The sequence below is a fragment of the Cavia porcellus genome, unplaced genomic scaffold (assembly GCF_034190915.1).
Source record: "Cavia porcellus strain 051 isolate PalLab524CR breed Dunkin Hartley unplaced genomic scaffold, mCavPor4.1 scaffold_7, whole genome shotgun sequence".
Taxonomy (NCBI): Eukaryota; Metazoa; Chordata; class Mammalia; order Rodentia; family Caviidae; genus Cavia; species Cavia porcellus.
Genome location: NW_026947490.1, coordinates 52205108 through 52221130, shown reverse-complemented (window position 1 = coordinate 52221130; position 16023 = coordinate 52205108). Strand labels below are relative to the sequence as shown.

General features: G+C 39.8%; 1 protein-coding gene across 5 annotated transcripts in view; it reads right to left on the bottom strand.

Moving 5' to 3' along the window:
- The window catches only part of Pbx1 (PBX homeobox 1), a 302933-nt gene that overhangs the window by 48960 nt on the left and 237950 nt on the right, over window positions 1–16023 (bottom strand). For 3 of the 5 annotated variants that reach the window (XM_063253589.1, XM_003468637.5, XM_013151216.3), the window contains 2 exons: window positions 15441–15553; window positions 14076–14165 (listed from right to left, as the gene is read on the bottom strand). In XM_063253589.1, the coding sequence (XP_063109659.1) occupies window positions 14076–14165; window positions 15441–15553 (203 nt within the window). The remainder of the gene's footprint in view (window positions 1–14075; window positions 14166–15440; window positions 15554–16023) is intronic. The other 2 variants (XM_063253590.1, XM_013151218.3) reach the window with 1 other exon arrangement.

The following is a 16023-nucleotide window of genomic DNA, read 5'->3' as shown; positions in this document are numbered from 1 at the left end:
TATGGAAAATATTCATAATGTATTTTTAGTGAAGTAAGTAGGTTACAAAATGATATGTAACTTTTCTATACCCATACCAAAAACACGCACTTATATACAAAATGCTCAAAGGTCAGATGCAAAAAAAAAAAAGCAATAGTTTTCTTCCATGTGATTTTCCTACATTTTCTATAGTGAATATTAATTTGTAAGGAAGGACAAAGTAAATATAAAGGTTACTTCTCACTTAGGTCTTTGGTCTGTGAGGCGACCTCCAGAGCTCACTGAAGAAGCAGAGTGATTTGTGGCTGAATGCACGTATTGGATCAAAAGGCTAAGGGAACTGGGGCTCTTTTCTCCAAAGAGAACATTAGCAGTGATTTCAGAATGGTCTGGGATATAAAGCAGTCACCTGTGAAAGCTCTTAGTTGTTTCTCCCTTTTCAGGACAAATACAGAAATAAAATAGGCTCAACACAGAAATGAGCTTAGACACGGTGGTGAGTGGGTACAGGTCTCCAGGCTGTCTTCTCTGTCTGTATTCCCAGCACAATTACTGGTTAATAACAGATGGTAAGACAATGTCTTCTGAACAAAGGAGTGGATAAAAAGGGAGCGATGCGGCATGGATTCAACTCAAAGCCACACAGATAGCACCTGCCTCACAGGAAAAGTATGGAGAAGACAAAAACCAGCAACAAGTATCTGGGCTCTGAATAAATACACGTAACAGAGCTCTAGCGTGAACTGGTGACAATTACAGCGTACAAGGTTGGAAGTAAAAGATGGGTACTAAGATAGACTAAACAGAAAGAAGAGGACAAAGAACAAGATGTTATTCTTTTTGGGGGAGAGGCTCTGCAAAAAGCAAACAAAAGCAAAAAAAATATGCTCGTGGGGGCTGTAGGTGAGCAGGAACTCCCAAATGCAATCTCCTGGCTGATGAAACGTACGCCTCCAAAACAAAACACAAACATGGCCGCCACCACCAAAACCCTCACTGATAACAAGTTCAACTAGGCTCATTTCAAAAAGTATTCATTAAACACCTACTGTGTGCCAGGACTGAATGAAGGGGTAGGACATGAAACTGTGATTCCATTTTTCAATGCTCTTGGTAAATACAGGCAAGTATCAGGCAGGCACACTCATGCCAGCCACAGAGCAGTATGGGAAGTACTTCCAGAGGACAGGCCTGAGCAAAGTCAGGTGAGATGAGCAGGATCTTAGGTTTTCTCACTACCATACAAGGGATGACTGAAAAGTATGGTGAACGTTTAAGTTTTTAAAAAATTACAGGGAAAGATACTTTGTCAAGAATGGCGAGACAAGTGTGTCCAAAATGAGAAAGAATATCCTGAAGGAAATTAATGGCAATCTGTCTTTTACTTAAATACATTCAAAAAAATTAAACACTCACAGTGTATTTTGATCCCTTCTAGTTGATAAAAGGTTTTCAAGCTACTTCTACCAAATAAAAACATTACGGGGGTCCCCATCCATCTTACTCACTGGCTCTGGCACTGTGAAATTTCTGGCTCTTCCCCAAAGTCAAAATGACAACAAAATTTAGTACAGAGGCAACCACAACAGTGAATCTAACGACATTCAGGAAAGAGGACTTCTAGAACTGCTCAGAAAATGGCAAGAATGATAAAAGGGTGATTAGTGGAAATACGATTTTTACCATAATAATTATTTTTTACTTTAAAAATCCACTGTAGTGGGGCTGGGGATTTAGCTCAGCGGCATAAGCGCCTGCCTTGCAAGCAGGCAGTCGTGAGTTCGATCCCTGGTACCGATAAAAAGGAAAAAGACAAAAAAGAAAATAGAAAAAAAAAAAAAATCCACTGTAGTTTTTGAACCTACCCTGTAGGTTCCAGGCTGTGAAGTCCATGGGTGGAGGATTTTAAAACCAAGGATTGAAAATAGAAAAGGATAATCCAATAAGAGAGGAAGAGAGCACACATTTATTTATATCACCAGGTAATTCAGAAACTTATGGCATAAAGGAGAAATGAAAAGTAGCAGACCAAGCACCTGATAGCTTTCTAGACTTAATATAATTACAGGAGAAAAAGAATTAAAATAGACATTTTGCAGGTCCATTTTGCTAACTTTCAAAAAAATTACTTTGGTATTGTGCTCTGGTATCTGCTTCCTCTATCACCTCATCTAATCAAAACATTCTTTTATGTAAATATTTTGAAAAAGTCCTAATTATTTTAATAAAGTTGAATGAAGTTAATGCATATAAAGTGCCTATTACATAGAAGTCAGTGTTAAATATTAATACAACTATTAAGTGTCATTTTAGCTTGTGAATTTTGTCATTATTGTTTTCAAACTGTTCCTTAATTTACTGCTTTGTATAAGTTATTTTATTACTGACTTTTTTTTTGTATTTTAAAACAAAAAAAGACTAAAAATGATGACACAATTTCAGAACAAAGTAATAGGAAATTAACACTGGTTAATATTGCTATCGTCAATGTAATTGTTCAGATTACAAGACATAATCATAAGGCCTGGGATTTAGGTCAGTGAGTTCGATCCCTGGTACCCCACCCCCCAAAAAGGCTTCTTTGCTATTTTTTCCAGTTGACTAACATAGTTCGGCTACTGAGGCATATCATCTACTTGTTTTAAATCTCGGAAACAACCAAAATGCTCATCAACTGCAGAATGGAGAAAAAGATTGGTATTTTTTTTCCACAAAGGAATATTACTCAGCTATAAAAAAGATGAACTTGAGGCTTTTATAGGTAAATGGAGGCAAATTAAGACTATTCTCATAAGTCAAATAGATCAGATTTACATTTATAAATATTGTATTCTCTCTCTAGTTATAACAATAAAAAACTGAAAGATTAATTAAGATCCAAAATGTGTAACAGATATTATGATAATGAAAGGGAATGAAAGTACTCTAAAGCATATAACAGCATGTATGTTTAAGTGTGCAAGACAGATAATCATACTGTTTGTTGGCTCATCAAACAGAATGTTTTGTGCCGTCATTGTTTGTCTAGTTTTTATGCTTTGATTTTGTGATGAGCAATTACTTGTAATATAACAATATGTAATTTATCAACTAGTGACTTTTTGAAATTCTGTATTATTTCTATCCATTTTTCCTCTAAATAAAAAAATAAACAATGAAAACACAAACTGTTCTTTGATCCCTTAAAAATAATTTTTGTAACTATTTTCTTAGCTGATGCTAGTATTATTCAAGTGCTTATTTTGGTTTATTTATGCTTTTATTATTCTATTTAACACATGTGTATCTTCAATCTTTCAACCTTAATTTTGTTACGCAGTGTTATCACTTTGCCAGTTTTATTCTTCCATTTGTCACATTTCTGCTTTTCTTATGACATTGCTTAATTTTTAAATTCTTGTCATTTATTTTTTCCATTTAATTTTTCTAACATTGTCCTTGCTGCATTGTTTGCAGTCCAGCACATTTATTCTTCTAAAAGTCACAAATATTACATGTCACAAAAAGCAGAGAGCCCTGACAACATTCTGGGCTCAGTCCAGCTGGGCTGGCTCCTCCCTGTCCTTCCGGTGGATTCTGAAGAGATTGTTTCTTCTCCGTTAGCTCGGTTCCCTCAGTGGAATGTTCCAACTTTTTAAAACATTTATAATCAATAAATTTCACGGGCAAAACTTTCCTCTTTCATTTTAGTGTCCCCCAGATGAAGATTAGGTATAGATATAGATATGTAGATATTTTATACCTAGATTCCTGAGTGGTCTTGGTTTCTATAACGAGCCACCAGCCTCTCTGAGACACTGAATCTAAAGTAATCTCTGCTGTCTCTTGCATGTCTCTCTGGGTCCCTAACAAAGTTGTCTAAATAAACACATGACAGTTGATGTGTCTCTGGGAAATCCCTATCTTTATAGTTTTTCATATTTAGTAAGTGCATTATCTTAAACTTTAAGCTTTCTGTAAGCCACCCACAATAGTTAGAACTGAGTTCTTACGGTTTTTTAAATATCAAGATTCCAAAATATGAATTACTAGGCAACATAACAGATGCTCAGATGGTTCTTGCCAACTTCCTTCACTTAGTGTCAGGCTCAAGGCCCCATCTGGATAAAGGGAACTGATGGAGGCACTGGGGTTTGGCTGACCTGTGTCCACATCCTGGCTCTCACTTACTGGCTATTTTATCTTGGGTAAACTATTTAACCTTTCTATGACTTGAGTTTCTCATCCATAGAACAGGGTTGCTAATGTTTATACAGACTGGGACTGGTAACTCAGTCAAAATTGGACGTTAAGACTGTTAGTATGGAAATACTGGTGGAGACTCAAATTCAGTCCTGGAACTTTAACCTTGTAATGAGTGGTGATTTTGATCCCGTAACCTTTAGGAAAGGTACCAAGCCCTCAGTACTTGTGCTAGGTCTCTTAGAACCTGAGCACTGGTGAAAGAAAAACCTGAGGCTCCTGCATCTAAGCACACTATGTCTTCCCTTTGTAGTGTCCTCCTCGGCTGAGGTTGGCTGGGGATGGGCTCTCATGCTCTCAGGGTAGGTCCCTTCTCTAAGGAGACGCATGCCAATCTTAAGCAAATATGTGATTGTGACGAAATACAAAGTTTGTGTAAGCTTAGGAATGCAACATGAAAGTACTGGACTTTAAACTAAAGGACTCTAGAGAAGAAAAGAGAGGCATGGCCAAAGAAAAAAAGAGGAGAGAGAGAATATTTTACAGAATAAGGCAAACACTAGTGTTATTTAATTTTCAAATGTGATGTTTCCACTTTTGCATGGTTCAAAAGCTTTTATGAAAACTAGATGCAAGTTCTTTTAAAAGCAAGCATGTCAGGTTGAACCCAAAGTGTAAGCATGTTATTTGATTTGTTTTGTTTTGTTTTTTTGCAGTGATTGGCTTTAAAAAAGCATGAAGGAAAAGAGGCAAATTTAGGGTCAGGAGTGGGAGGGGAAACTCTTAGACAACCTAGGTAAGACCAGACTATTTGGTGGATAATTCTGTGCTTGGTCCTCCTTCAAGTTCTTCCCTTTTTGGGGGGAAGGTAGTTGTTTTCATAAACTATGTAAAAGGTACAAATACAAGGAGAAAGGCTGGTAAACTTAAACCTGAGTTATGCATTTGTTAAAACTCTGAGAATTATACTTATTTGTACATTTGTGTAAAATTCTTCTTCACAATTAAAGAAACCCCTGTAAATAAATATTAAACCCTAGCTAAAGATACAGATGTCATTAGTATCAATTAAAGGGAAATGTACTATGGTTTGTAATTTAATTTGAAATGCATGAAAACAAAACAAAGCAGGATGGACTGATGAATGGACAAATGGATGGAAGGGTGGATGGAAGGATGGATGAAGGGTGCAAATATGTATGTCCTAGCTTTACAAACTTTCTTACATGTTTAGAAATTTTCAAAATAAGAAATTTGGAAAATTCAAAACAGGTCATGCTCTTAATGCAAAGAAAACAAAGTTAATTTCTTCTCTTACGGAAGCCTTAGGCAGTATTTAAAGACTTTAAGCACCAGAGAAGAGCTTCTCAAACTAATATGTTTAGAAATTACCAGGGGATCTGGTTACATTGTAGAATTTGATTTAATAGGTCTGGGTGGCTCCTGGGATGGAGAATTACAAGCTTGCAGGTAATGCTGTGCATATACAGGCCACACCGTGAATGGACCAGAGGGGTTGGGAGGATGGACAAACATGTAAAGATTGCCGCAAAGGACTAGGATCCCCAGGAGGCCTAAAACAGAATCTGGACCTCACCGAGGACCCACAGTGAACTTAGAAGTCTGTCTGATGAATTGATACTTGAAAAATTACAACTAAGTGAATCGAAGACTGAAATAGTTGGAAATGACTGTAAATAAGAGGTATAGTAAATGCAAGGGATTCTGTATTTATACTTTAACTCTTCCTCCATAATATTTTATTATGCAAAGCATATTATGTTAATCTGAGTTAACTTCTTAAACATGGTTAGTTTTTAACGAAGAGTTCTACATATTTTAAGGAGGATTCATTTAAGCAGAAACCTGCTTCTCTGTGTTTTGTTAGGATATCACTGTGATTCATAACATGTCACACTTCTGTCACAAGCATGTCACTTTTGGTGGCTACCAAGTGACTAGTAGAACATCTCAAACTGCACTGTCTAGGGTGGCAGTCATTAGACATGAGTGACTATTTAAATTTTAATTAATTACATAATGATCACATTTGTAAAGGGAAGTTGGTATTTTTTTTTTTTTTTTTTAGTACCAGGGATCGAACTCACCACCTCACGCTTAGCAAGTAAGCGCTTATGCCACTGAGCTAAATTCACGGCTCCAGGAGTTGGTACTTTTACAAAACATGTACTGCAAATATGTACTAGTAAAAATAAAGATTGAAAAAAATTAAATTAATTATGGTTAGGCAAAATTAAAAATCAATTTTCATAGTCACATTTTAAGTGCACATTCACCATGCGTTGCTAATTATCAATTTACTGGACAGGGCTATAATGGGCCATTCTTATCAGTACAAAAACAGTTAAACAGCATGCTTCCAACTACCTCTTGCTATAGTTGCTTGCAAAATTTTTAACAGAATAGCAATGCCAATCATGTGGATAAGCAGGTAATGCTTTAGTTGATAGAAACGCAGTTATGTGTGTATACATACCATATATATGTAAATGCCTCCTATAATGGCTATTTCCAAAGTTGTTTAAAAATAGTATATTGTATGGATTATGCTGGTGATGTAGTTCTCTAACTGACAACCAGGTGACTGAGCCAGATAAGTGCCAGCTCTTTTAGATTGCTGTAACTTTATGGAGTGCAGAATCATGTCCTATTAATGTCTGTAACCCTGGTGTGGACTATTAGAAGATTCTCAACAAACAATTGTTGAATAAAACATTTATTCATATATTTACTCATTCTGTCAAACTGGAACATATTTAGGTACTTGGAAATCTAAATATTTAATATTTAGAAATGCGAAAAAGAATTTCCCTAAACTCTACAAGGGCCAGAGATGAATATAGGCTTTTAAATATTTCCCACTTTTAGAATAACAGTGGACATTTCCTAAGAAAGAAGTCTGATATTCTACCTACAAACAAGTTTGACTAAGAATGTGGAACACTCTTCTAGAAGGTAAGAAGAGGCAAGACTAGACTTAGCAAGAAACTACCTTCAGAATTCCATGCTAATGTTTCCCATAATTAAATGCTGCTTATTTAATCTTCTTCATGTTGACTGAAATATAGAGATATTCTGCCACTTTTAGCAGCAGCAGTAACAACAACATGTCCTTCTGAGCTTGTGATTTTTCATCACCTTGATGCCCAGACCAACTTGAGTCTGAAAGCACCACCCAGGTCTAGCAAGAGGATCGCAGGTATATGGGGCTCAAGGTGATCCAGCTGGGCAGAACACTGCAAAACACCGAGTCCAGGGAAAACAGCACGGGCACCCTGGCAGTTCACAGACAGGAATCTTTCCAACAATACAACTTTCTCATTTGTTTACGGCTTGGAAGTGTTCTTCTTCCTCTAGAATTTTCTTAAGGCATGGAAAAATAATCATTGTTTAACAGAACATGACACTTGCAACAGCTTGGGTCAAAAATGTTTTCCAAAAGGCTCATGTGCCCAGAATTGAGGCTCCTGGAAGGTGACCATGAGGGTGTAACCCACTGATGATTTCACAGCTGAATGGGGAGCATGAACGGTGAGGAGGGAGACGAGATGAGGAGAAACTGGAAGGATGTATTTTGTCTCTGGTTCTTTCCCCCTCTCTGCTCCCTAGCTTCCACGAAAAGAGGTGCTTTCCTCTGCCACACTTGTGCACCATGATTTTTCTGCCTCATCCAAGGCCAGAACTCAATGGCACCCGCTTAATCATGGGTAAGACTAGGAGCCACCTTTCCTCTTTAAACTGTTATTTTCAACTATTTGAAATATTGTCACAGTGATGACAAGCTAGTGCAACCTCAGAACAGGCTTCCACAATGCCAACTCAGAGGACCTTTTTAGAGTTAAGGCAACTGAGTCCTTGGAAGGTAACACACGTACACATATGTGTGCAAACACACACATGATGAAGTGATTACATCACTAGTTTTAAGACAAAATCCTTGGTGACTTTGTAAAAAGGTAAGAAGTCTTCAGAAAAGGATGTGTATTGTTGCACAATAGAGCCCAGAGTGTATCTGTTTGTCTGGGGTGGTACCCCACTCAAACTATTACTGAAGATCCTGAATGCCTCTTTTACCATAGTTTAACTTCAAACTCCATCCTTGCCTTCAGTCGGTTGCTCCCTTGTCAGAATCTTCCAAGAACAAGATGTCTAAGTCTGGGACAAGATGTTAAATGAATCTAAAAGAGAAAATACATCTTACTGGATCAAGGTTTTGTATTGAGATAGGTACTGGGTTTCTGTGCCTTTACATGGGTATAACATGGTCAAATATATTCAGTTATTGCATGACTCCGTGGAGAACTGAATAGGTGAATGAATGAATGAATGAATGAATGAATGAACGAACAAACGAATGAATGAGCTGTTGAATAATTTGACTCACTGTTTTTCCTTAAAAGCTGTTCTTTGGTAGCTGGGGAAAAATGAAGGATTTCATATGAAATTACAATAGTGTGAATTTTGGTTCTTTTGATCTCTACAGTTGAAAAAATGCTCTCCTGGTTTATGTAGGGGATGATATGGTGTTCATTTTTAAAGATCTTCTGTTATTAAGAAGCTAAGAATTCTGTCCTGGAAGGAAGCCAGGACTTGAGGCATCTTCTATTTCCCTGCTGCCTTTGAGCCTTTCGGTGTCTATTCTGTGGTTCGGTCCCCTCCATTCTTCTCGGTCCCTTCCCCTTTCCAGCCTGCAGTTCTTCTCTGGTACCAGATCAAAGCAAAGCCTATCTGGTACAGTGTAATCCCTCCAACATTGAGATTCAGTTTCTTAAAGGGAAAGAATTAAAACTTAAGAATAATTAAAATGAGTTTTTAAAGATTTGCATATGAATTTTAATTATTACCCTCACTTCCCCATCCTACAATTTCACATGTGGCAACATCTTCCTAATACATACTTTAAGTGGAAAGAGAACTCTCAGTGGTAGTTAAGAAAGAATTACAATTATGGCGGGAGGCCAAGTGTTTCTAAGTAACCCTTGCGATATTCACATGCCTGCAATGCATCCACTTAAATCAGTGGATTTTTTGGTCCTGATTTCTATTCTATTTACTTCCTTAATTAATATTCTTTTTTTATCCCTTTCCTAACTGGGGAAAAAAAGAAAACAAAAATTCCTATATTATGTTTTATAAAGATAAAGCTTCTCTTCTATTTTCCACTACTATTATTACCAAAGCATAATTAATGAGATTTTTCTGTCATCAATGGATGTGAATGGCACATTGCCTTCATTGAGATAACCACAACATTTTATTTTCATTTTCATCCAAACTGAATAAGTTAAAAGGGATGTACATTCAAGACTGGAAGGAGCACGTTCACTGCCTTAATTCACATTGTAAAACAATTTAGTTTTTCTTTGGAACCCTCCTTTCTGCTATTGCAAGTCAGAGGATTCCAAAGAAAAAGCGCAGGAGCAAAGGTTTCTTCTTCTTCACACAGGTTTTTAAGATATAGTTTAAGGCGGGGCTGGCACGATAGTGTGATGTCCCTGGAATTCAGGGTGAGAATCAACAGCCATGCCTGTAAAATTCTCCCACTGACAAAGACTTTCGAGTGTGTCCCTCTAGTAACTTTTACCCTGAAGCAACCACACAGAGAAGTAAAATGGAAATAAAGCCACGAGAAAGACGTAAGTGTCTGAATTTCTAATTGTCTCCATCCTCCACCACGCTGTCCTTGGACAGTCCAGTTCCATGGGCAGGAGGAGACAAGGACAGTGAGAATCGCACTGGTCATAGTGGCCACTCCTACAGGCATCCTTTTACAGAGATTCTTCCAGGAGAGGAGGATGGGGACACTTAGGACCGAAGGAGTTAATGGAATTAAAGAGATTAAGTCTCTCAGTGAAAATCACCACTATATAACTTCATATATTTAATGATGATTTGAATTTCTTTGTCAGAGAAGTATTTCCTAGAAAGGAAGATTTAAGATTCTGGATTTAAGAGACAGCATATGTATAGGTAAAGGAAGCATTTTAAATAATAGCCATTACTAGGAATCTTACAGCTGATACATGAGATATGTGGAAGGATCACTATATTTTTAATTCAGTAGAATGTTTTCTTCACCCCTTTGCTCCATTTACCAAACAACATATTGTAAGAAACAAAAAATATACATTTTTGGACCAAACACATTTGTGGGAGACACGAAGGCAAGTGAATGTGTTCTTCGCACTTATAGATAATACAAGGTAAGAGAGAGAAAGAGAGAGACAGAAAGAGAGAGAGAGAGAGAGACAGAGACAGACACAGACACAGATACAGAGAGAATGGCAGAGAAGAGACAAGGGCTAAGAAGAAGAAAGATGTCAAGGAGGAACCTGGGGGGTCAGCGTGATTTTGCTGGTACAGCTGGATGGAGAGGTACGGAAATTAAAGGACATTTATGTGGCTTCCATGCATCAGTGAACAGCGGGGAAAAGCTTAAGTTTGCTATCAGGTAAAGGTGAAAAGTACCCAGAGTTTACTTCGATGAAAAGATGAAGGAAATTGTGGGCAGATGAGGGCCATGCTGTGGGAGATTCTTCATGTTGGATTCAGGGTTTGAGTTTGCTTAGGTATGTGATAAGGACCACAGATGATTTCTGAGCAAGGGATGATGAAATTTAGGGGTGTGCAGGAGAGAGGAGAAACAGCAACAGTGGTTAGGGAGTAGTTGCTGAAGTCTAGATAATGAACTATTTCTAAAATGAGGGTCATGGCAGGGAGAATGGCAAGACAGACAGGGATAGCTGAGTGACCTTTAAGTGTGCCTGACTGACAGAGAAGGGGACTACTGCACTACTCAGAGCCACTCTAAACCTGGTAAGTGTTGCCTGTTGTCACAAGGGAACACTGAGTACTAAAGAAGGTATAATTTAACTCTCATAGTGGTTAGGGAAGGGGGTCTTTAGATCTTGCAGAACTCTATGCCCATCTCAAACCATGCCTTTCATCAGAAGAAGGGAAATAGTGACAACTATGTCCTAGCCTCCCTCACTGGGAACTACCTACTGTGAAAACTGCTTACACAAGAGGAGAAAAAAGGTCAAATTAGAAAGTTATCACTTAGAACATTTCATACTGCATTCATGTGGAACAATTTATGCTTTGTCAAGCCCTTTTCTACTTATTTTTTCATTTTCCCTAGAGCAGCCCTTGAGATATTAAGGATGAGAACTACTGGCCCAATTTTCAAAAGGGAAGATTTGATGCTTGCACAGGAGGTCCCCGGGGCCGGCATTTCCTGACTCACCTGATGAGACTCTGAGCACGCACCTTGCAATCCTCTTGCTGTTGTGCTCAGTTAAAGGAAAGTGCCCTGCACTTTAGGGCTTAAAACAGACACTAGTTGGATAAGATATGGGTGCTGTGGAAAATCAGCCAGGGAGTAGATGAAGGCTGCCCAGAAAATGTCCTCCACCAAGTGAAACAATATCCAGAGCCCAGCTGGGAATTCCACTGCTGCTTTGGGTTTGGGGACTGTTTATTTTTATTTCTTGGCTCAAACCTTTCATTCCTGTCCTTGCCTCTTCTTGTTCTCCCCCTGCTCTCTCCTTGCAGTCACAGCCCTGTTCTGTACAGACACTCTGTATGCACACATAGCTCAGCATCTCATACCACTACCTAAAAATATCTTTTGGTAGAAGCTTAGTCTCCTGCTGGTGGCACAGCGTAAAACTGGTATCAAAGATACATATCATCTCGTGAACAGCCTTTGATTCACTTCCCCAGAAAGAAAACGACAACTGCCAGCAAAATTCCCTCCCCAAAACAAAACAAAATGAAATAAAAAAACTAGTACAAAGTGAGAGACTCTTTCAAGTGGCATTTTCAAGCCCAGTTTTTGGAGCGTGCTTATGTGATCAGACATAATTGTCTGCACATGTTTGGTTGCACTATTTCAGAAATGACTTCCAGCCCCCCCGAAGACGTCAAAAGAGTCAGTGTTGAGCCCCCAGAGTCTGAGTGCCGCCCTTTTCTGTGGGGCTCATTGAGGAAAGAAAGATACCAAAGAGCCGAAGAATCAGACTCATTTCTTTCTGGATTTTCTTCAGTGATTTTTCACTGTGCCTGTATTCTAGCACGCACATGCTTGCATTTTCCTTGTGTTTTTCTCTTGCACGTATGCATGCAATAAAGCTTTCTCTGAAAAATCTGTCTTATATCCCAAAAAGTCTTATGAAATGCATAAATGCACATGTGTTTAATGCCACACCCAAGAATTACTTCATCCTTTTGGAATTCAGTTTGAGAATTTACTTCTGCATCGAGATCTCTTATGTTCTTCTGAGCAGCCATCTCGGACAGTCAGTCATTTCTGTGCTACTAATAATTACCCTGGTCAGCATATGCACAGGATGGGAGGCATCCCTTTACTCTGGAAACCCTCTCTAGAAGGTGAAATGATTGCCAAATGATTGTTTAATAGGGCTGTCTCTATGACATATTCTTTTCCCCAAAGAATGGCTTGGCAAATAGTACAGAAACTCAGAAGCAATTTGGCCCGAGGAAGGTAAGATATAAAGGATTCCTAATTATAAATGACCTTAAAAGTCACCAAGACTTCTGCGAGTTGGTGATCCACTCCCTTCTACAACATCCTCACCAAGTCTTAGCCAAACCATGTTTGCATTTTGAAGGCATCCAATTCCCTTTCAGAAGGGAACTCTGTAAGAATGGTCCACCACCAGTTCAAGTGAAGTCCTTTCTACTCCATACATCCTACCTCCTTTAGATCACTGCTGCTGAGTCTCAGATGGCAGCTGTTCTCAAGCTATTACATGTCACCTATATCTTCTCATTTCAGGAGTAAGAGCTCTGAGTTAGTTGTCCTCATCTGATGAAATAGTTGATAATCTCATGGCTCCTTCCAGCCTAGCCATGATCAGGTGTGGTCTGACCAACACAGAGCTGAGAGGGCCATTCCCTTCTTCATTGTGGACACTGCACCTCAATTAGTACAGGCCACGAGTACACTAATAAATCATGCCTACCTTGCCTTCATTCCATCCTTAATTTACTTTAGTCATAATATAAAAATAACAACAAAAATGATCTTTATGCACCAACCACATCTTTCTTCCTTTGTGTTGAGCCGAGAGCTCTCCTGGAGCCTCTCATGACCTCTAAATGTTCAGGAAACCAGCCCTGTTCTAAAGCACAGCCTCCTTTTCTAGGCTGCCCTCTTGTCCCAGCTTGCTGTCACCGCTGCTGAGAGAGCAGACGATTGATCTGAGAAATCAAGTTGGATTGCTGTCCCAAATCTACACTCGGGTCTCCTTGTGTCTGTCTGATCGATTTCACTCTGTGCGACATAGCTTGTCGCTACGAATTTTCATGCTAGTCAGGAGCCGCCAGCGCACCCAAGAACAAGTGGAAGATGGTCTGCACCCCTCCCCATTCCTCCGATACACCCAGCTTCTGTGTCAAAAAATTATTTTTTCAAATCATCTATTGCCAGATTGCAAAAAGGTTTGTTTCCTTCTTTTCCTTTCTTTTTTTAAAGGCCACAGCCTTGGATGCGATGGATTTGGCTACTGGTTTTCATCTCCAGGTTCCCCAGCCCCAGCTTGTGGTGACAATTCCTACCACTGTTGTACTAGGTGTCACCTGTTTAGCAGCTCCTCTCAGCTGAGTGTATGTGGCCGCAGGTGCCATGCAAACACTGATGGGGCCTGACAGCCCTAGACGCCAGCTGCCTGCACGAAGCCTGCCCAGTCGCCACTTTTTCTGTGGGTAGAATGCTGCCCGTGGCATGACTGATACAGAAACAAGAAACTAGGTGACCGGAAAGCTAAGACAAGTCCTACTAAGTGGCATTCCGGGCCCTATGGCTTTGAAATAATTGGGAGTGATAGAATAAAAACAAAGAGGGGGGAGGGGTCTTGTTTTCTTACACTGATGCCCTGCGGACTGTACATCTGACTGGCCGCGAGTCCGTCACTGTATCCTCCTGTCTGGCTGATAACATGGCGAAGGGTATCCACCTGAACAGAGAACAACAACAGAGAAAAAATTAGTTCGAGAGCTATCACGGGAGGCAGGCACATCACTGTCTCAAAGGCTACCATTTGGGCACGACAGATGTAAGCGATCATTCAGAGACTTTCTTCTTGAGGAAGAAGTGTCCATTAGGAGAGATGGGGACTCTTGCTACTGACAATTCCATCATCAGTTCTGAGTTCAGCGAGAAGCAAAATGATAAAGGCAAACTGGGGTTTCCAGTCTTGAAACTAATTCCACAGTGCTGCATGACACAGGGGTGGGCGAGGGTGCACAGGGGAAAGGGAATAAAGAAAGTTCTCCTTTGCTCTTCTATTTTTTCTTTCCCATGGCTCAACCTTTACAGTTTCTTCTTTGCTGAGCATCCTACAACAATTTTCTGTTTAAAGGAGGCTTGGGCAGGTATGGGCAGACCATGATGTTTTGAGGACTTCGAGGATGGTCAATTGTTTGGTCACTTGACCAGTGTTGGATTGCATCACTTCAAACCTGTCTCCAGGTATTGCTTCTTGAGTAAGGGGCCAAATCCCCTGGCCTGCTGGTCTACCCCAAGCACAGGTGTTTCCTGTTCCCCAGGCAGAGTGGGAAATTGGACCAACGTGACTTGGAGCTTTCTTATAACTCTGACCCAGAGCATACAATTTGATGCTCCCATATTACACTTCACCTTGGGATGCCTTCCTGAGGCATCACAGAGGCAACCAGTTTACCAAAGCGCTAAGTTTTCATACCTGACTAGATTTTTACTTTCGTCACCAGAAACTCAAGTCCACTGACCTCAAGGATAACTAAGAAGATGACTTTACTAAACCTGGTTTTTAAAGCTTACAATGAAAATATAGGGTGCTAACATATTTGCCTACTCATTAGTTCCTTATTTTGGCAAATATCGAGTATGGAAAAATCAACCTACGAGGAGACTGGAAACTGGAGACAATGGACTGAACTCCTCCTCTTCCCTTTCGTGAACAGAATATGCCGATCCACTTGCCTGAGATGCCTTGGTCACCTCACCCTGTACTTGCTGTCCCCTCTCTCAGCTTCCTAGTGTGAGTGACAAGCCAGAGCCAAACACATTCACAAAGTGTGGACAAGATTCCCTAAAACAGCGGTTGTCTTTGTTTTAGTCTGGTTGAATTTGATTTCCCTCTCTCTTTCTTCTTCCTTCCCTCTCTTTGGACAGAAGCAGGAAGCCAATACGACTGAGAGCACTAGGACTCTAGTGCACCCACTGGGCAGCATATTGGCTGGGTCCCTACCTGTGATTGCACGTTCGCTCCAACCTGGGCCCCTTGGTAAGAATCCCCATTGAGTGACTGCACGCTCATGAACAAATCTCCAGAGTTTGACATGTTAAAAGAACTGGAAGAACCTGGAAAGGAAAGAGTGAGGCACCTGAATCACAGAAAGGAAAAGGCTCAACCCCCGCAACTAACAGCCAAGAGGAAGAATGACATGCAAAGCAACCCCCAAATAAAAACTAAAATAACAATAACATCAACAGAGTCTGGTTAGTAGCATGAAGAATAGCGCAAGCAATAAAGGGTGCATATTGTTGGTGTTATATGAAGTTACACCTTATTCTAAATTGTCACTAGGGACTGGTTCTGCTTAGCAACTCCAAGTTGAGAAATGGACCATTTATTCTTCTCAACTTAGTTTCTAGTACAGCTCTCTTTCATGCCTCTAACATAGTAGGATTGGCCATGGAGGACCAAAAGATGGAGTGTATGGGCTTATCAACAGTTCTCCAGCCACCACAACGGAGCACATTAGCTACTCAATTGGATTCTAAATATGCTACCGTGAAAACCATCTACTCAATGGGGCATAGCACTGGGG